At 40.2% G+C, this 21918-nt stretch overlaps 2 protein-coding genes across 4 annotated transcripts in view; one reads left to right on the top strand and one right to left on the bottom strand.

Annotated features, from left to right (window-relative positions):
* The window catches only part of InR (Insulin-like receptor), a 50767-nt gene extending 34970 nt beyond the window's left edge, over positions 1–15797 (top strand). For both annotated transcript variants that reach the window (XM_089260976.1, XM_089260971.1), the window contains exons 3-14: positions 4030–5412; positions 5888–6460; positions 6534–6700; positions 6765–7041; positions 7118–7477; positions 7542–7716; positions 7778–7985; positions 8052–8169; positions 8231–8860; positions 8926–9236; positions 10369–12653; positions 12717–15797. In XM_089260976.1, coding sequence (XP_089117102.1) covers positions 4200–5412; positions 5888–6460; positions 6534–6700; positions 6765–7041; positions 7118–7477; positions 7542–7716; positions 7778–7985; positions 8052–8169; positions 8231–8860; positions 8926–9236; positions 10369–12653; positions 12717–13017 — 6618 coding nt within the window. In that variant the 5' untranslated portion in view covers positions 4030–4199 and the 3' untranslated portion in view covers positions 13018–15797. The remainder of the gene's footprint in view (positions 1–4029; positions 5413–5887; positions 6461–6533; positions 6701–6764; positions 7042–7117; positions 7478–7541; positions 7717–7777; positions 7986–8051; positions 8170–8230; positions 8861–8925; positions 9237–10368; positions 12654–12716) is intronic.
* A 1525-nt stretch (positions 15798–17322) lies between these two features.
* Positions 17323–21918, bottom strand: part of E2f1 (E2F transcription factor 1) — a 43087-nt gene continuing 38491 nt past the window's right edge. For both annotated transcript variants that reach the window (XM_030387896.2, XM_089261130.1), the window contains 3 exons: positions 20844–21093; positions 19925–20776; positions 17323–18746 (listed from right to left, as the gene is read on the bottom strand). In XM_030387896.2, the coding sequence (XP_030243756.2) occupies positions 18574–18746; positions 19925–20776; positions 20844–21093 (1275 nt within the window). In that variant the 3' untranslated portion in view covers positions 17323–18573. The remainder of the gene's footprint in view (positions 18747–19924; positions 20777–20843; positions 21094–21918) is intronic.

The following is a 21918-nucleotide window of genomic DNA, read 5'->3' as shown; positions in this document are numbered from 1 at the left end:
ACCCTCTCTCTCTCTCTCTCTCCCTCCCTCTCAACCACTCTCTTGCTATACCTCTCTCTTGCAATACCTCTCTCTCTCTCTCTCTTGCAATACTTCTCTCTCTCTCTCTCTCTCTCTCTCTCTCTCTCTCTCTTGCAATTACTTCTCTCTCTCTCTCTTCTCTCTCTCTCTCTACTTCTCTCTCTCTCTCTCTCTCTCTCTCTCTCTTGCAATACTTCTCTCTCTCTCTCTCTCTCTCTTTACCTCCCATTCTCTCTTTATCCCTTGCGCGCGCGCTCTATCATGTATACATGTACATATGTATGTATGTGCGTGTAACAGAACTGTATATGCCGATACTGTGGCTCCCCAAATATGTGGTTGTTGTTTTTGTTACGAGAAGCGACCAAAATAATAGCAAACAAGTAAGAAGGCTCTAGTCGAGGCTGTTCGACTAGGAGATACCCTGAGCCCGCCAAGGTGATATTCTAATCATTCTGTACTTCTTTTATGCACACATACATATGTACATATAAGGGTATTGGGTTGATTTTCGATAAGGCTTTTAATCGATAAAAATAATGGGATGAGTTATCGATATTTGGAAATAAACTCGATATGCGCGCTATATATACGGACATTTAAAAAAAAATGTTTTCAGTCACTAGCACTTATATCTTCTGAGATCGACGTGTTCAAACATACGTACAGACGGACGGACGGACAGACAGACAGACGGATAGGGCCAAGTCGACTCAGCTCGTCGCCATCAATCGATCAAGCATATATATATTTTGTGGGGTCTACCACGCCTCCTTCTGCATGTTACAAACCCATTATACCTTCGTTTTCCATTGTCAATGGGTTCAGGGTATAAAAATTATATAAAAACAATAAGCTCTAGTCGAGACTACGAGATCCCCTGAACCCTTCGTGGAATCGATACACTACGCATATGCTGCAGTGTTTTCTTACTATGGAAACTTAATTGCTTAATAATTTGTTGATGACCTATGCTCATGAAACGTTCAGGTCTTTATTATAATATTAAAATGGGTGTATATGCCAAAGCACAAGTCTCTAGTATTTGAAATACGCCTCTTACAAAGGTGATGGAGAGGGGGTGGATATAGGGGTGGGGGTTAAATTACAACAAAAATGGAAATGATATAAAATATATAATAAGTCAACATCTGGAAGCTCTAATTAAATAACTAGTTTTCAATAAGATTTTTAACCAATAATAAAATATCGGGAATGGTTATCGATTTTTAGAGAAAAGCTCGATATGCGCGTGATATATGTACACGGACCTGGGAAAACAAATTTGAGAGTGTTCATACATACGGACGGGCGGACGGACGGACAGGACTAAATCGATTCCTCATCGCCCTGATCAAGAATATATATGTATATACTTTGTGAAGTCTGCCACGCCTCCTTCAGCCTGTTACATACATTTCAACAAAACCATTATACCCTGATTTCCCATTTTCAATGGGTTCAGGGCATAAAAGAGAATAGAAGATCTTGTAGCGGTGCCACAAAAGCTAATCTACAAGGGACACCGACACGATTAATATTAAAAATTTTTAGATTTTAATTTGTTATTAAAAAAAATTATGTTAGTATTATAATTTCATTTAAACCTTTGATGTTTTTTATTTGCTATTTTTCTCGAATTATAAATGGTGCCTTTAGAGGAGAATTGCGACTATTAGGGAGTATATTTTACTGCGCAATAAAATAGAAACAAAAAGAAGAAGAAGAAGAAAAAAAAAAAACAATTATAAAGCATAATAAAACAATTGACTGCTGCCCACAGCATTAGCTGTGAGAGTGAGAGAGCTTTGCGTGTGCGTGAGTAGCAGAGAGCGGGAGAGAGCGAGGTGGCTGTCATTGTTGCTCTTGCTCAGGCTATGGGCAACCAAAACAATTTGCGAGCCAACAGGGCCATAAGAACGAGAAATCGAATAGTATTTGTATACATGTACATACATATGTACATATGTATGACTTCGTGCGTGCGTGCGTGCGTATATGAGTGAGTACATTTTAACTACGCAGTAGCATTTTCACTTTTGCACAAGAACAACGAGAACGCGTGGTGTTCTTGGTGCCCCGCCTCCTTCTGTGTTAGCTCTCGCTCTTTGTTGCCACGTTTTGCGCTCAGCAACTCTCATGCCGCTGACAACGCGGCCACATTTTGTTTTTCTTACGCCCCAAAAAGCCGGCCAAACCCTGTGTGTGTGACGGCAGGGGGAGTGCAGCATCAACTTAATGAATTACAACGCTCTACACACAGTTTTTCTCTTCGTTTGTATACTCTCTACTCATTCAAAATGAGAATTCATGGTGAATTGGCCTTGTGAAAATGTACATATGTAACGGGCATAAGGAATACATGTATGTATGTATGTGTTGTTGTATGCAATGTTGTAATCACAAATGCTTAAAACTCTCAATTGTGAATACGTAGTATAGTAGTTTAAAGTAAATAAAGGCTAAGCAGTACGAATTTATATATGTTTTTGGAACATCAGTTTTTTAAGGGTATCTGCTAGTCGAGCAGTCTCGACTAGAACACTCTTCTTACTATGTATTTACTACGCTTTTACAATAGATGCGTTGCCCCGGCGTCACCACCGCTGTCGTTGTTACAGTCGCTCTTCAAGCTCAAGCATCAGTGCGGTGAGGCCAAGCGTCATGCAAACAAACGTCAATGCTTTTTTGCCAGCAGCAGCAGGCGCAACAACAATAGTAATCACTTTTATTTATTCTTGTTTCTTTTGCCGCATTAAATTATTGCCATGTATATATGCATGTATCTGTATATGTGATATATATATGTATAAATTTATATGTGTACATATGCATGTGTTTGTGCCTTGGCGTTAAGAAGAACTCTGCTGCCTAAGAGAGCAATGCGACATCACATTAGCATCCAAATGATGTATAAAACAAGTGAGAAGAATTTTTTCGGGGGTGCCTGACTAGGACATACCCTAAGCCCAGACTGACATAGCCGTAGTCATGGGGACTCACATCTATCAAATCAAAATTTGGCAGCTCATTGTATAAAAAAAAAAAAAAAAAAAAAAACAAACAAGTAAGAACGTTGTAGTCGGGCGTTACCGACTAAGAAATACTCATTCGTCCGTTTGCATTTAAATCATAATATTTAAATGTGTGAGCTAGAGACTTGAAATTTTTTCTTAGGTCTGTGTATATAACGCGCATATCGAGCTTATTACTAAACATATATATATACCTCACCTTTAGAGCTATAGCTGCCAAACTTTACAGGTAGACTTATGTATACTTTATATAATTTCAATTTTTTTTTGTAATTTACCCCCACCCTTATATCCATCCTCACCTTTGTAAAAGGAGTATTTCAAGTACTAGAGACTTCTGCTTTGAAATGTGAATACATTTGAACATTATGACACCGTTCTGAAAGATTCATTAAGATTGTACGTCTAGAAATTCTTATAATATTGCCCACATTGCAGCGCAGCCCAAGCGCAGTCGCTGCTTACTGCGCAATTAGTAGAGCGTGTTCTAATACGTGCGTGTATGTGTGCCTTAAAGAAGTGCAGACTGATTAGAATATCAGATAAGTGGGTTCAGGGTATCTTCTAGTCGAGCAGTCTCGATTGGAGTCTTCTTACTTGTTATGTTACCGAAATGTTAAATAAACACTTAAAATTTAAATGCTGCGAACCCAAATTTGTGTATGAAAATATGGACTACACTCTGTTAATGACGAATGCTAGCTAGTTCAATGGAGTGTGTGTGCTTGGTCACGCTAAAGCGATAACGAACTGTCTGCGTCTGCGTTGACGTTAACGTTGACGTTGACGCGACACGTGTGTCGACCAGTTGGCGCCCTTTTTCGCATAAAATTATTGCTATTGCTTGTCGCTCTAGTACTCACACATACAGATGTGCACATAACATACGTGCGCTGCGGGCGCTATATAGTTTCGCTGCTCTCTTTGTAAAATAAACTTAATAAGATTCCCGCTTTTTGTATTTTCATTACAGTTTCGACCAACAAAACAACAACAACATTGACGACGAAAATCATTCCAGCAATTATTAATATAAGAGAGGAAGAGCGAAAGAGAGAGAAAGGGAGAGTAAACAAGAGTGATGATTACCTAACGGGCTATCGCTTGTAGTTTAATACTTGATATACAAAAATTACCTACAACATGGATTTAAGAGATTTACCGGTTGAAATATTTTACTGGAAGTCAGCTGCTAGCAAGAGTCTAGAGCGGAACCGGATTTCGGATAGAGTCAAGTTTGTAACGTTAAGGCAAACACGTTGCCATGCCCTAAAAACAAAGCCAACCACAACAGGTGATGTATTAGCAACAACAGAATCAACAACAATATCAAAAAAGCTAGCATCAACAGCATGTGGCAATATTTGTGTCATATGCCGACAAGTGCTAGCAACAACAGAATGTTGCTGCATTCAGCAGACAGCAACACGCAGCAGTTCCTATCCAAGCAGCAGCAGCAGCAGCCAGTGCAAATTCAGAAACAGTCACAGTAACAGTAACAGTAACAATAGCAGTATAAGTAGTATCAGTAGCAGTAACAGCAACGCATCATCTACAACATTCCCCAGCAAGCTGGAGGTTTCGAAACATTGCAGCTGTCTGCAAGTTCAAGAAAGGCAACGTCGTCAACATCATCAGCAACTTGTTGAGAGAGCAATTTGCTGTACAACGAGCAAGAGACGTAGTGGTAGAGGCGGATTAGAAAATAGTGGTAGCAATAGCATAAATGACCATAACCAAAAACAAACAGCACTAGCATTCAATTGCCAGTGCAGCATTAACAACACCAGCAACATCTGCAACACCTGCAACACCTGCAACATCTACAACAACAACGACAAGAACTTCAGAAACAGCAATATTAACAGCCACGTTCACAAAAAGAATCGATATTTAAAAGTTTACAGCGATTGCCTAAGTCTTCTGGTCACACTGCAATTGTTTCTGTTTGTTCAACAACGAATGCTGTTGCGACATTGTTGCATTTTCTTCAAAAGACGACGGAGACATCAATTGCAATCAACACGGGAACCGCAGCAAGGACAGCCACAGGCATTCAGGCGAGAATATCGCAAATTCCCATATTATCAGCTGCAGCAGCATCCGATAAAGCGTCATCAAAGTATTGCATTCGCAATACTCGCGCTGTTAGCATTGCAAGCGACAACAGCGACTGCCATGCTTCCGCCGCCGGCTTTACAGCAGGATCAGCAGCAGTTAACAGCGAGGCGAAGCTTCGAGGACAGCTTGGTGTCTTTTACAGGGTCGACGCGTAACACCAATGGCTTCGGCACTAACAGTAACGTAATAAACAGGAATAGTAACAGCAATGTGCGACTGGCGCGTAAGGAAATGCGTAAGTTTTATATGAATATTTACTTATCTTACATTTTTATACTTTGACCCATTGAAAACGGGACATCAGAGTATAATGGTTTTGTTAAAATGTATATAACAGGCAGAAGGAGGCGTGGCAGACCCCACAAAGTATATATATTCTTGATCAGGGCGACGAGCTGAATCGATTTGGCCCTGTCCGTCTTTCCGTAATTCTCTGTTTGCCTAAATCGACGCCTACAACTTTCAACAATCTATTTTAGTGCTAAAGTTCGCTGACAAACAGAAAAAGAGTAATTCACAAAACTTCTGAGATCGAACGGAGTTCCCATTGGCTTAGGAATATCAATTTGAATTCAAGTCATAGTAAAATGTATTATATAATAGTTATATATTATATATGTATTCATTTATGTATTACTTTGATTTAATTATATTTATATTTATAACTTATACTATATGTTGGTATTTGTTTAATTTTGAAATAAAAACAGCCTGTAAGTCGATGGACATACGTAACAATATTTCGGAGCTGAAGCAGCTTGCTAACTGTACGATCATTGAGGGTTTTCTGCTTATAACACTGATCAACGATGCGGATAAATTGAACACGACTTATCCCCTGCTCACCGAGGTCACAGGCTATATATTAGTTTTTCGTGTGCAAAATCTGATTTCTTTATCGCAAATCTTTCCCAATTTGAGTGTGATACGGGGAAATATACTATTCGAAAGTTATGCCTTGGTGGTGTACCAGAATCGGGATCTACTGGATATTGGATTGTCTAATCTGCGTGCGATTACGAATGGAGGTGTGCGCATCGAAAGGAACTTGTACTTGTGTTTCGTAAAGACAGTCAATTGGCTTAAGATTGTTTCAAAGAATGCGACAGATTCGGATATTGTGCTAAAGTTCAATCGCAATGAGGCTGAATGCGCACGCTGCCCTGGCGAGATCAATGACGATGGACAGGAAAACAGTATGTCGGATGCTAGCGGAGTGCCCGCCTGTAAGGAGTATCCCGGTAACAAGCGCTATTGCTGGAACAGTCGCGCCTGCCAAACAAGTGAGCTAAATAGTCAGAATCTTGAAAGGAATGTCTCTATGTTGACTGTGCTCTCCCCTCTCGTTCTGTGTAGTTTGTCCCAAGGAGTGCCCCTACAACTGCATCGACGAGCACACCTGTTGCAACGAATCCTGTCTGGGCGGGTGTTCAAATCCTCTGTTGGGCGATTGCGTTGCCTGTCGCAATGTTTCTATTAACGGCGGAAATTGCATTGATCAATGTCCCGATGGTTACTTTCTAGTATGTAATCGAATGTTGCTGCCCTATAGAAATTGTTTCATATTTAATATCCCCCTTCTTTTAGTACGAGCAACGGTGTATTACGGCTGAAATGTGTGAGAAGATTGGCACCAAATACGAGAGCAGTAACCAAATGAAGCTGGTGCACTACAACGGGAAGTGTACGACGCGCTGCGACAAGGGCTACACGATTATGAACAACACTTGCCAGAAGTGCAACGGCACTTGTCAGAAGGAATGCCCGGGCGGCACGATTGACAGTCTAGTGAAAGCCAAGGAGTATCACGGATGCACAGTAATCGTCAAAGATGGTCTAACCATCAGCATCAAGCGTGGCGGACGTGAGTCTCTCAAGAGTCCACCTACTCATCGTATCGAAGCGTCTAGAGCTCAATTAATTCCTCATTCCTTTCATAGCTCACATGGTTGATGCTCTGGTTTTCGGTCTGGGCATGGTGCATACAATCAACTTATTTCTGAAGGTCCATTTGACCTATGGCCTGACTACGCTGGACTTTTTTAAGAGTTTGCGAGAGATTAAAGGCGAGAAGCTAATGGACGATATTTATGCTATGTACGTGCTGGAGAATCGAGACTTGGAGACAATTTGGGCCGAGAATCAAACAGTCATTATTAGGAACGGCAGCATCTTCTTTCACTTTAATCCCAAGCTTTGTATTGAAACTATCGAAAAGCTCCGACCCATGCTACCGGGAAAACCAGAGAAATTCAATAAAAATGAGGTTGCCGAGGATTCAAATGGCAACAAGGGCACATGTATGTTCTTAGCTATGAAGCATCTTTTATCTCCATATAACTTATCTGTAAACTCTTCTGGCAGGCAACACGAGATGGCTGAATGTAAAAATCATACAATTGGGTGCTACGTTCATTACAATTGAAATCGATCCCGTGAATTATGACGATGAGCGCTCATTTATTGGTTATCAGAGCTACTTCACATTCGATCCGTATGGCAACGTCACTAGGGATAATTATCAACCCTGCTTGGATAAGTGCGTTATATTTAAATAGTTTAATCAATTTAATACGACTGTGCTTCCATCTTCTTCACAGCTGGGTTGTGGGCGAACTAAGCAAGGACAAAATGCGTTTCATTGACAAAATGCAGCCCTATACAAAATATGCACTTTATATACGCACCATGACAATTTCATCGGAGAAACGAAACTATCAGAGTGACATAATACGCTTCCAGACGATGCCCTTGAAGCCATCGATTGTCCGCCGGATAAGTGCGCGCTCTACAGACAGCTCGAAAATTGTGGGTACAATTGAAAGATACTAAAATCAAAGTTAGACTAATAAATAATTATTTTGTTCATCGTAGTTGTTGAGCTGGAAGCCTCCGTTAGAAGTAAATGGCAAACTAGCGAAGTATCAGGTACGCGCGGAAATAAGGCGGCGAGACGCTAAATTGGAACAGCATCGTAACTTCTGTCGGGATCGTAAGTGTTGATCAAAGCATTTGAGAATACAGATGGCTAAGCTACTAATTAATCCCTGCAGCTTTACCGAATACTTCAGACGACGAGGAGACTTTCTCATCGCCTGCAGAGAAAACGATTAAGGAGTCGCCAGGACCTGACTGCAAATGCGATGCGAGCGGTCGGAACGTATTCGATCAACAAGTTGTGGAAGCGAAAATCTTTGATGAAATCGAATTCGAGAATACGCTCCAGAACTTCCTGTACGTGCCAAAAAAGCGTAATAATAGTGAGGTTGCCAACATCACAACCTTGCCCAGCGACAATAACAGCCCGAATGCTGCGAAACACAGGAGCAAGCGCTACATTGAAATTGACGAGGATGCACACGAAATGAGTAGTGTTCTTATGCGTCACATTCGATCCACGGAAAATAATTTGACCAAATCGGAGATTGGGGGCGTCAAAGCACATGCCACCCTCTCAGACTCAATGTGGAGTAATGCTACCGTGATGGATACGAATGAAACCTACTACAAAATCTTTGTTACCGAAGTTGATGCAAATACAACAGAATTTCTTTTTGAGAAATTGCGACACTTTTCTCTTTACTCATTGAGTGTGCGCGCCTGCCGCTATAAAGAGGGCGAGAATGATAATGCAGAGTTGTGTAGCGATTCCGAACCATTGGAGAAGAGAACTCAAAAACTAAGTACGTAAAAAGTGGTAATTTTCAAAGCAGTTATCCGTCTAATCCTAGTCTGTGTTCCACTACAGCGCACGTCGACAAAGCATTTAATTTAACTGGCGACCTTGTGGATAACATGAATACCACTCGGGGCAATGTTCGCCTAAGGTGGGAGGAGCCAGAGAACCCCAACGGTGCTATAGTTTCCTACATGGTTATCTTTGAGCGTCAGGAACAGGATGCCGTCGAGGAAAAACGCTGTGTCACTGTGCAGGACTATCTTAATCAGAGCGGCTACATCGTCACCAATCTGAACGAAGGCAAATACAGTTTTCGCATTAGGGCCAACTCGTTGGCCGGTGATGGTGAGCTAACGGATCCTATCTACGTGATAGTGCCGGTAATTAATTTAATATAATATATACATTTACATATATGTATTTAAATTGTTTGTGAACCCATTGCAAATGGAAAATCAGGGTAGGTGATCTATGCTATTAAGGAGATTTATGTTCTAACGCGTCGATTTCCAAACCTATAAGAGCTTGAGACTTGAGATTCAGAGTATATAGCATAAGCAGATCAAGTTTATTTTAAAAGTCAACAAATATCCTTTTTAACAAGTAAGAAAGCTCTTGTCGAGACTACTCGACTCCGAGATCCCTGAACCCTTTAAGCAACTGATGTTTTTCTAAAAAAGTCGAAAATGAACATACACAGGCAATAAAAATACACGCACGCATTAGCTGCAGTGTGGGCTTGCTATGAGAACTTAATTGCTTAATAACTTTTCTTGTGGGTGGACTATCTTCATGAAACTAAGAGTATGGTTATAATATAGATTTGTATGCATTTGCCAAAGCACAAGTCTCTAGTATATTAAATACGCTCTTTACAAAGGTGATGGTGAGAGAGAGGGTGGATTTTTAACAAAAACCGAAATTCTATAAAATACATATACTGACCAGACATATACATATGATACATATGAATGTGCATTTAAAATTTTTAATCGATAATAAAATATCGGAGCATTTACCGATTTTTAGTGATAAACTCGATATGCGCGTGATATACACGGACCTAGGACGGACAGACAGACGGACAGGACCAAATCGACTCAGCTTGTCGCCCTGATCAAGAATATATATACTTTGTGGGGTCTGCCACGGCTCCTTCTGCCTGTTACATACTTTTAACAAAACCATTATACCCTGATTTCCCATTTGCAATGGGTTCAGGGTATAAAAAGTCCCAAAGATCGCGCGCATGTGTTGCTTCCTCTGTTTGTAGACGATAAAAAAAAATTGGAATATACGTTCCCAAGGGATAGTAGAAATGATAAGCTTTGTATGCACTATGTACTCACATAGATTTTTCGAGCAATCCGTACAATATTATGCTAGATTCAAACTGTAGAATATATTTTAAAATGGTAATCAGGATCTCTTTGTCAGGCACCCCCAACTAGTCCTTTCATAATTAAAAAAAAAATATACAAGAATCTAATTTGATTTTCGTAATGCTTTCAGCCGCCAAAATCATATACAATTCTTTGGGTCATAGGCACAATTTTAGTGTCTTCGATATTCATAATAACCGGATTAATCATATACTTAAAGTTCTTCAGTCCAAAGAGGGGGCATCCACAGGATTTGGTCATGAATACCGAAGTGAATCCTTTCTATGCAAGTCTGCAATATGTGCCCGATGAGTGGGAGGTTTCGCGAGACCGCGTCCTTACGCTAACTGCCTTGGGTCAGGGCTCGTTCGGCATGGTCTACAGAGGTATACTTAAGGCACAAAATAACGGCGAAGATACGCCATGTGCGATCAAGACGGTTACTGAGAATGCCACGGACCGGGAGCGCACCAATTTTCTGAGTGAGGCGAGCGTTATGAAGGAGTTTGACACCTACCATGTGGTCCGACTGCTGGGTGTATGCTCCAGTGGCCAGCCGGCGCTTGTCGTCATGGAGCTGATGGAAAAGGGTGATCTGAAGTCGTATTTGAGAGCCCATCGACCCGACGAACGAAAGGATGTCGTGGTACAGCCACCACCTTATAGCCGTATATTTCAGATGGCCATCGAGATAGCCGATGGCATGGCTTACCTGGCGGCCAAGAAATTTGTGCATCGCGATCTAGCTGCACGCAATTGCATGGTGGCAGCGGATCTAACCGTGAAGATAGGTGATTTTGGCATGACGCGGGACATCTACGAGACAGATTACTATCGTAAGGGAACCAAAGGCTTATTGCCAGTACGGTGGATGCCGCCCGAGAGCTTGCGCGATGGCGTCTATGCCAGCTCCAGTGATGTATTCAGCTACGGCGTTGTTCTCTGGGAAATGGCGACACTCGCTTCTCAACCCTATCAGGGCCTGTCTAATGAGCAAGTTCTTCGCTATGTAATAGACGGTGGGATCATGGAGAGACCAGACAATTGTCCGGAAGTGCTGCACAAGCTGATGCATCGTTGCTGGCACCACAGGCCATCGGCCCGGCCATCGTTCCTGGAAATCATAGAATACCTACTGCACCTTTCTGATTCGAGATTTAAGGAGGTGTCCTTCTATCATTCCGAGGCGGGTGTTCAGTACCGGGAAAAAGAGAGCAAGGAGCGGAATCAAATGGATGCCTTTGCGGGGGCTCATTTAGATGCCGAGGCTGATGGTGAGGATGCAACCACGCCGCTGCGTGTGGGTGAATATCAGGGCTACAAGTCGAACATGGATCACAACAGATCGCTAGAGCAGCCGGCGGAGAGTCCCATTGCCCTAGTCGACGATCAGGCTACGACGCATTCACCCTTTAGCATGCATTCTGGCTACATAGTGAGCAGCACACCGGATGCGCTATGCACGCTGCCCACTGCTGGTGGCTCGCACATGGAGGATACTGCATATGTTCAACCGGATGTGGATGGGAATGCAGATGCGGATGCAAACACATATGGTGAACGGGGCTACGAACTGTACGATCCAAGTCCCAACTTTGCTGACTTACCACAAAGCGGCAGTGGCCGATTGAGCGGCGAGCAGCATCTGCTGCCCAAAAAGAAGCGGGGTGGCGCAAACATTATGTCGAATATGAGCAGCTCTATGCCGGACGAGGAAATCAGTGGGAGTGTTGGAGCCAGCGGTATTGCCTCCTCCTCGCTGCAACCCTCAACTGCATCAGCGGCCAGCTCGAGTGCGAGCAACAGTCGCCATCCGAGCCTGAAGCGTGTGCTGGTGGACACCTTTCGTCGCTTGAATGTAAAGCGTGGCGACAGCAACGATAGCCACAGGAGCAACATTTCAAATATGGCAAGCAACAGCAGCAACTCGAATCTAACAAGCCACTCCGCGGGCCTGGCCATGATGTCCATGGGCAGCAATCTAGGCACCATTGAGAGCGGGGGCAGCGGCAGTGCAGGCAGCTATGCGGGCACACCCCGATATTACACGCCCACGGCGACTACACCCAGTGGTGGGGGCAATGGCAGCACCACCATTATTAGCGACAATCCCAATTATAAACTGCTGGATGAATCCTTGAATAGTGGAGAAAAAGTGCACTCGGCTTGGCCGCCAACTAAGCTAACCACTAGTAGTCTGAATCCCAACTATGAGCTTATGCAGGCGCCCGCAGCAGAAGCGGTAGCAGCGCCCTTCAGCATGCTAAGCGACAATCCCAACTATATGCTGATGAGCGAACCCAAGTCGGGATCTGGACAGGATGAAGTCATTAGCAGCGCGAATCCCATCTATGCGGCTACAATAGGTCCTGGGCATATCGAATCCGGCAGCTCCAATGAAGATGAAAATGACAAGTAAAAGCTCTATATATACTCTACATTCGATTCATATATTCATATTAATATTAACAATTACAGCGACGAGGACGAAGAGGAAGACGATGAGCACACGGAGCACATTAAAATGGAGCGCATGCCGCTCAGTCGACCAAAGCAGCGCGCTCGCATCAAATCGCAGCAACAGCCGTCGCGCAGCCGTAGCGTCAGTCAAACGCGCAAAACACCGACAACAGCACCCACGTCGACGTCGACGTATCCAACAGCTGCTGCTGCGGCGACGACCTCCAATACATCCAATATACTTAAGGAAAATTGGTTAAGGCAGCCGAACACAACACGACCACAGCCACCCAATGGTTTCATAGGACACGAAGCGTAGAACAAAGAGCGCATGTGTCGAGAGGATTTTGTAAATACATACATGTATATGTAGCAATTAGTATAGAAATATGTTAGTCTTGGACGGAGGGATTGGGTGATCGGAGGAACTCAGAACAAGAGAGGGGAAGAGCCTGTGTGTGCCTACTGCTAAATATTTGAAAATAACTCGAATTGTGTACGAGAGCAAAAACGCACAGCTTGAGCGCCACTGCGTTGGCGTTAATGGGTCAATATGCCCCAACATGTGTAAATCATGGTTAGCATTAAGGCCGCCAGCAAACTTTTGCCCGCAGCCAAGTCTCCTAATAATTTATTATGAGCTTGATTTTGTATATATTTGTATTTTTTAAGTACATCTTTTATAATTTACTGGCACCGTTCAAACAGATACACATACATACATACATACAACAAAATTTAAAAAAAAAAAAAAAAAAAAAAAAAAAAAAAAAAACAACAACAACAACAAAAGTCCTAAATGCAAATAACAAAAGTACAAAAGCCAACAACCAACCAACCTAAGTACCGTTTATAACTAGACTTAAATACTATACATATGCATAAAAACCTTACCTAACTTATGGTATAATTGTAATAATTATTTTAGCACCTATCTACGCAAAGCAAAACATGAAGCGATGCAACAATGAAGCAAACTAACTGTACAACTACAAAAACGAACCATAACAGCAACAACAATAAGCAATACAACAAACAAAATATCAACACTGAGTTAATAACTTTAAATTAGTTAGTTATTATTACCAACTATAAACAACAACAACAACAACAAAACACTAGCTAGAATTTACATGTACTCAAACATTTTAATTTCGATTTTTTTTTTGTTAATGGCCAATTGTATTGCAACCTTTTAGTGAGTTTATTTATGTTCAAGTGTTCGTTTTATTAAAAATTCGTCTGTAAATGAAACACAAAGGAAAATCGAAGAAAACGTTCGCCATTTGAATGCACAGCGCTTGGCAGCTGGCAAAAGTTTGAGCTGAGAGAGAATAATTAATTATATATTACACAGAAGAACAGAGGTACAGAAATGGCATAAGAGAGAGGATAGAGAGAGAGAGATGAGAGAGAGAGCTGTAAATTGTGTTTCTTTTTAATCTAAATTAATTTGGGTTGAAGCCAAGCTTCAAATTACGTAATTGAGAGCTTAAATACTTGCTGCATAATTTACATATTTATATGCTACTTACAAATATGTATGACATTTATGCGACGCATTTTATTGTAACATAATTGTTGAGAAAACCACACTCACACCCATACACACAAACACAAACATAAACACAGGTAAAACGAAGTTGACATTGAAATATATTAGTAATATACACTCGTCTTAAGTAGCTAAAGAAACTAGGAACAAACTGAAAGCAGACAAATGAGAACTATTAAGAGTAGACTATCCGTTTGGATCATAGACAAATTACACAGCCAAATTAAACCTAAAAATACATGGAAAAGCAATAGACGAATTACAAACAGACCTCTACATATTAATAAAAAATACATGTATACAAATAAATAGCACTGTACGATCAGTAGTGCCCGACTTCAGGTCAGAGGAGACTTTGTATGAAGGCCGAATAATAAACATTCAACAGCAGGAAACTCACACGCTCACAGACGGACACAGGCACACACACACAGGTACACACACACAGACAGACACAGGCCCAGGCACAGGCACACAGACAGACACACACACAGGCGCGCGAACACGCACGCACGCACACACACACACACACACACGCACGCACACACATAGACAGACACACATACATACAATCTCTCCAATTGCAAGGGAATGCAAATGGAAAATAATATAACAACAATAACAAAAGTATTCGACATTTGCCTTCGCTCTTTATATATAATATATGTATATTTAATTATATAGAAAGAATGATAGAAACAGAGGATAAACGCAGAGGAAAAACGCAACGTTTCTTACTGAAATTTTATATTTGCATGGATAAATAATACCAGTTAACTTAAAACAACTAAACGAATTATACAAACATCTAGAAAGCTTCAAAGGACACAACTTTATGCATAATATTAAAATTGATTGAAACAATTTGTCATACGCAGAAGAAACGAATATTCAACATAAATAGACCACAGACACACACGCACATACACACACACATATATATATATATATATATATACATACACACACACTCAAAAGACTGAAAAATATAGTTCCTTTTGTTTTTATGTACATAATAAAGCAAACTTTCTAACGAAGATTATAAACTTAATGCGAAAATAAAACGTAAAAACAATTAATGGAATTATAAATTAATTTACGTAAATATAATATATATATCTACATATATATTAAACGCAGCCGAAAGCATTATAAATAATTATGTATATTTAATAGTGGAATTAACTCAATGTTATTTCAAACTGCAGATGCTTAAAAAAAATAACAGAATATGCGAAATTTGCAAAAAATAACTGTAAAGTCGTATCAGCCCAGATGAAAACCTATATAGATTTTGTATATTCTCAATAGTTTGCATCGGTTCAGTACACGTGACTGTTTTTTTTTTTTTTTTTTCTGTATATAAATTTACCACACCTAAACAAAAACCCTATTATATACAAAATGAATACAAAACAAACAAAATAAGCTTCAATATTTTTATTATTTCTAACTAAAGCTAATTGTAAATGTAAAATTAAGTTAATTGTTTCCTGTTTATATAAGTGAAATAAACATTTACACATATTTCGATCCAATGAAAATATTATTGCGAGACTATAATACAAATAAAATTAGTATACATAAATGAAAGAATTTTTTGTTTTACTAACGATTCGATTTGAACTTTAGATATAGACTGTTGGATTTCCATACTCATACTCAATGAAGATAAAATGAGTATATAAATACAATGCAATGTCTTCTTTTCCGTCTGTCTGTATGAAGGGAAGCCATTCAACTGCTATTAAAGCTTGTCACTGGAAAACGTGAACCTTATCCCATGTTTTCAAAATTGACGCAACGGTTGCCCCAAATTTAATTTCAATGTACATTCTAGGATACACACATCAGGACCACATCCCTGAGGATTGAACTACTAGTCTAATCAGACTCATCCACGAATTATGGCGAACCAAGTCAACTGACAGCCTAAAAGCGAAGTATGTTAACTGGGCTGCGGGGTGGCCAATAATATGAGAATTTATTTGTTGAATAATTGTTTCTTTACTGGGAATATATTGAAACTTTTACAATGATCATAATGCTCTAATGTGTGTATATTCCAAAGGACCAGTCTCTAATACTTGGAATCCGTTTTGTATACCCTGGAAATCAGGGTATAATGCATTTTTGAAAAGTATGTAACAGGCAGAAGGAATCATCGCAGACCCCGAAAATTATATATATTCTTGATCAGCACGTCGAGCTGAATCAATATAGCCCTATCCATCTGTCCGTCCGACTGTCCGTATGAACGTCGAGATCTCAGAATATATAAGAGCTAGTGAAATTTCGTGCGTATATTCGTGTATACCATACGCAGTACGAGTTTGCTTTATTTTTTCGATGTCTCATCCGATAAGTTTTTTATCGAGAATAATCGAAAAATTAATTTTGTTTTTTGAGCCTCATTGGAATACAATTAGATGTGGAGACTTCAGATTTACTGTGTATATACATATTATGAATACAAACATTTTGTAATCAACAGATTTTAGATACCACGCCCCCTTCTCCCCAAATTTGTAAAAAACTTATTTCAAGTACTAGAGACTTGAGCTTTGGAATGTACACACACATTTTGACCATGTGATTACAGTCTGAAAATTAAGATTCTGTGTCTACAAAAGAGGTTATTTAAAAAATAAATTCTCATAATATTGCCCACAATGCAGCGCAGCCCAAGTGCAGTCGCACGCTTACTGCGCAGTTAGCAGAGCGCGTGCATAAAAAAACTGCATAATGATAAGAATATCAGCTTGGAGGGTTAAGGGTATCTCCTCGTCGAGCAGTCTCGACTAGAGCCTTTATACTTGTTATTTTTAGCAACTGTTTTTTAAGCTATTTATTCAAATTTATCTGAAAGTATTTTAAAAGCATGTTTTATAATACAGTAAATATTCAACAATAACTTTCAAGCTAGTTATCAACTTATTGAGATTGAGAGGTTTCGACCTTATACTGTTCAAAGGGGCAGTTAAACTATCCAATATTAAAACTTAGCCACCCAAAACAATAAATAGAAAACATGATAAAATTTTTCTTTTATAATATTTATTATTATTATTTTTCTTTTGTTGATTTTGTTTTGACACGAATGAAACGTACCTAACAAGTTTTTTGTTTGTTAATAAAATAAAAGCATATTTTTGGAGCTTTCTTCATCTTCATCTTGATTTTATACACTTATGTAAATTTGTTTATCTCTAGGTGATCGATATTAATAACTAGTTGCAATTATTTGTTATCTGTTGGATTCAATTGTGTGGGGCGATGATTTGGCTTTTTAACTTTGTTGGTGAACTTTGAATATTTCTATTTGCGCACGAGGCGGTGTCGCCCCTATAGTCGTTTGTTTAACTGCGAGTGTAGAGTCAGTTGAAGTTTTTAATTTATAGTTTACACTTTCATAACAATAACAAATAGGTAATTCTGAACACTTATCTTTGAGAACTGAATCAAACGCACAGAAAGAATTGAAAGGGCAGGGTGTCTGGCTTAAAATGGCTTGTGAAATATGTATATGTAAGCAGCGAACGGCGAACGGCAAACAGTTAACAAAAGAAGTACATAGAAATCATATCAAGTCTTCGCAGCTGCCCGCACCCTTACCCTTGGGAGACTCGATTAAACAATTATAATTCCTGGCTGTGATGTGCATGCAAATCGTAAACTGGGAATTAGTGGAGAGAGTAACAGAGATACGGGTTCGTTGTAGTCTTCCTTTTTTATGATTTTTGGAATATTCTTTTTTGAATATTTTTATTATTGCTAATGATGACAATCTTCAATCTGTTGTGTATTTGCAGTTTTCGTTAATTTTATAACTATTTGGTTTTACTAATTTAAAATTCTTTGTGTGCACCTATTTTACAGACAGCTCGAACGCAAACAACTTTTTTGAGGCTTTTCTTTTTCTTTTTCTTGAAATTGATTTGTGTTTTTAGGCTTTGTTTTGTGTGCTTACTATTGTTTGCGTTGTTCCTGTTTTTATTTGTTGTTTAATGCTAATTGAAATACGCTTATAAAATGTATTTTGCATTTTGGGGGAAATTTCTTTAAACTTAAAATACATGTTTGGATTATAAATTTAAATGTAGTTTTTAATGCTTAAAATTTTACACACAACTTAGTTTCATTAAGTTTGCTACATTTTTTGTTTTTTTGTTTTTGTTTTTTTGTTTTTTTTAGGTTTTGCTGTTGTTCTCTTTTAAGTTTTTGCTTTACTCAATAATCAGAAAGTTGTAATAATAATAATAATAATAATAGATCATCTCTAACGTAATATGCGCTTCTTATCTTGAATATAATTTTGAATTATAAACACCCCTCCCCACTCCTTTTCCCCGTATCCCTCCATTCGCAGTTTTCTGTGCCGTAGGCATCAGAGCTGAAGTCGAAGAGTTGATCGATACCCTCGTTGGCATTAAGAGCATAGGGATATTCATTATCATCTGGCGGATCGATGGACACAAAAGCTTTATCGAAATCTGCAAGTATATATAAATGCATGAATATATGTATCAATATATTCATATGTATATACAGATAAAAGATCATTTCTGTATAAAAGATAATTATTTATTTCCCTATTTTTTTTTTTCCTGAATTGCAGGTTTTGTTTTTTGGTGAATGCATGTTTGAAACTCACGCCAGAGCTGAATCTCATGGTGCTACAAAATTTCAATTTCAAATTGAGCAATTGCCCTCTGCAACGGTTACAGTGCACTGCAGACCCACGAGAATTCAGTTCCAAAATGAATTTTTTAATGGTTTCCATTGATATTTGTCGGCGTGTAAATACATACATACATATTATACTTAAAGCATACCCTCCATCTCAATTATGCAAATAAGTGTACTACAGCAATGTTCATTTCAAATCAAATTGTTAACATAGTGTCACTGTTAACTAACAGTATAAGAGTTGAATGGGCCCCATTGTAAGCAGTATGTCATGTGTGAAATGAAGTGTGTAGGTGAGTGTGTGTGTATTATGGAATCACTGTTAATTAACAGAGTAAACATAACAGTTAAATTGTCACACTTCAAAAACTGAATGTAAAATGTGAAATGATGTATATACATATGTATATGTATGAGTAAATGAATGTGTTTTAATATCCAATATGCGTGGATTATGTTAGAGTGAGAGAACGCGCGAACAGGAATTAGTATTTGTTAATTGTTGTTTTCATTTTATGATTTATATTATACATTTCACTAATCAATTACATGATAAATTTTGATACAAAACAAAGTTAAAATTCAATTTTGAACTGATTCTCGTATTCTTGGGTTGGTATCTGCCAAAATACTGCTGCGTAAAATTCTATAGAAATTAAAATATACAAAGCACTTTAATTTTGATTCATTTCAGTTTGTAATATATGTATATACATGCATATTTGCATTATATACATACATAGGTATAGAGTATTAAATATTTTATTCTTATTTATATGTTGCTGTGCGAAGTGCGCGCTAAGCAAGAACTCAGACTGTGATGCGGCTTGCATATAGGAGTTCACGCAGGTCACAGAAAAAGTTCTTGTTAAGTGCGCTTCAAATCGAATTCGGATTCCGTTTCCACAGGCACTGTGAAACTTGCGGCTGTTATTTACAGATGTGTCAAATTAAATGGACGTATCGTTAGAACATGACTTACCAAAGTTGCTAAAGTCACCTAGGAGCGCATCGAGACCTTGAAGCGCCACATTGCTGCCATCGCTGTCGGCGTCGCAGTCGGCAACAGCAGCCGGCGTTAGGCTGGTGTATTGCTGCTGCTGACTCATGTTGGCGCCAGCGCCAGAGATGTCACCATATGTCGTCGCTGGCATATTGCCGGCAACTGCCGCAAACTGCATGTCCAGAGAGCCCATGGCATTGGAGTTACTGCTACCGCTGCCGCTGCCACTGCCACTGCTAATGCCACTGCTATGGGTGTTGTTGTTGCTGCTGTTATCGCTAACAGCATACGTTGACGCAGTTGTGTCGTCCATTGCACAGTTATACATGGGTACGTCGCTACGGCGCTGCTGCAGCTGCTGATTGCTGTAATTAACTGTGCCGCTCTGTGGCTGGGAATTGTGATTGATGCTGCTGACTGATCGATTATGACTATTAAGCGTATTTGCGTTGCCGGGCCGTCGCCAAAGCCGCGCTGTAGCGCCACGAGGCATTCCGGCGTTCGTCGTAGCAGACGAGGATTGTGTGAGACTGTTTAGAATCTGTTGAATGGCGCGCCCGTGCCGTTGACTTCGCACCACTGGGCTGGTGAGCGTCGGCACCAGCTGATTCAGTTCGTCGTCGACATCATTATCATCATCATCGTCATCATCAGCATTGCTGTTGCTCGCTTGCGTCGTGTGCCATTGAAGCTGACGCTGCGGCGAGGCCGTTTCAGATTTGACGCTGCCAATATCACAAATATTATTAAAATCAGACTGGGATTGCTTTGCCGCTTCTTCAATGGATTTGCTGAGGTTGCGCTGCGCGGCTAAGCGATATGGAGGAGAGCCTGCATACAGATGGAACAAAGCGTTACATCCTTTGATCGACATTCGATAACGAGATCGCCAGCTTACCCAGCCCCTTGGTGCTCATGGCATCAATGTTGTTGAATAGGGGATCGATGCGTTGATTGGCCAGCTGCTGCAGTCGCGTTGACGTTGCCGTGCGTATTCCGTTGCTACCGAGGGACCCTGCTCCCGCATTGCCAGAGCCTCCTGAGACTGGCGAGTTCTCCGGAGAGTTATCGTGACAAAGAAACACGTTTATCTCCCCGCTATTCTCCGCCTTGACGTAAATCTCGCGCGGCAGCTTCGTATTGGGCAGCTGGAAAGGAAAACAATTGAATGGTTACAAGGAATCACAATAGCGAAATGTAAATGAATTTGTATTTTGCTTGGGGACCTTTGGCGCCATCTAACCACGCAGCATAACTGGCGTTCCATTCGTGCTCCATTGCAACGGCCTTCAGCCTTTCCATAAGTTCTCCACGCTCGCGCGTGCGTGCGTTACGCGCGAGCTCATTAAACAGTTCAAGGCAAGCGGAAACATTAAGCGAATTATTTATAAATGGTGTGTGGCTAAAAGACCGCCAGCACAGCCGGCGATAGAGGCGACTATGTCAAATCCAGTCGGTAAATCAGTTGGGATTGCTTCTTCTTAGAGAGACGTGTATTCGCACACACATATGTACATATGCACTCAGCTGTAGCTGTTGGGAGACTCATCTGGGGATCTGAGAAGCTGCGAATGATGAGCAGGAGTCGGGAGCGAGTCGCGCGGGGAGAACGCGCACAGTAGATTTGCTTCAACTTTGCAGTGCGTCGCTTGTCGCTGTCAGAGGCACTTCTATAAATAGGCCGCCATCTATAATGGCATGCAGACGCAAAGAAGAAGCACAATGGTCTGACGTCGTCGCCCGAAAAGCGACCAGAAAACTAGAGAACCAGCTACATAAAAAGTTGCCGCCGTTCGACAGATATATGTAGCTATTAACGTGGTTAAGTTGTTTCGAAATCAGGCTAATAGAGTTGGATTTTCAAGAATTTCAATTTGCTGAATTCATCTGAGCAACATTCAGAATACACGCAGCAGATTAACACCTCAGATTCTGTTCCACTGCTATTGCTACGTGCTTATACTAGAGTAGGG

This window comes from Drosophila navojoa, chromosome 2, assembly GCF_054131105.1.
Source record: "Drosophila navojoa isolate 15081-1374.11 chromosome 2, UAZ_NAV_1.0, whole genome shotgun sequence".
Taxonomy (NCBI): domain Eukaryota; kingdom Metazoa; phylum Arthropoda; class Insecta; order Diptera; family Drosophilidae; genus Drosophila; species Drosophila navojoa.
The sequence above is the reverse complement of the archived record's forward strand: the minus strand, read 5'-3'. Positions and strand labels throughout refer to the sequence as shown.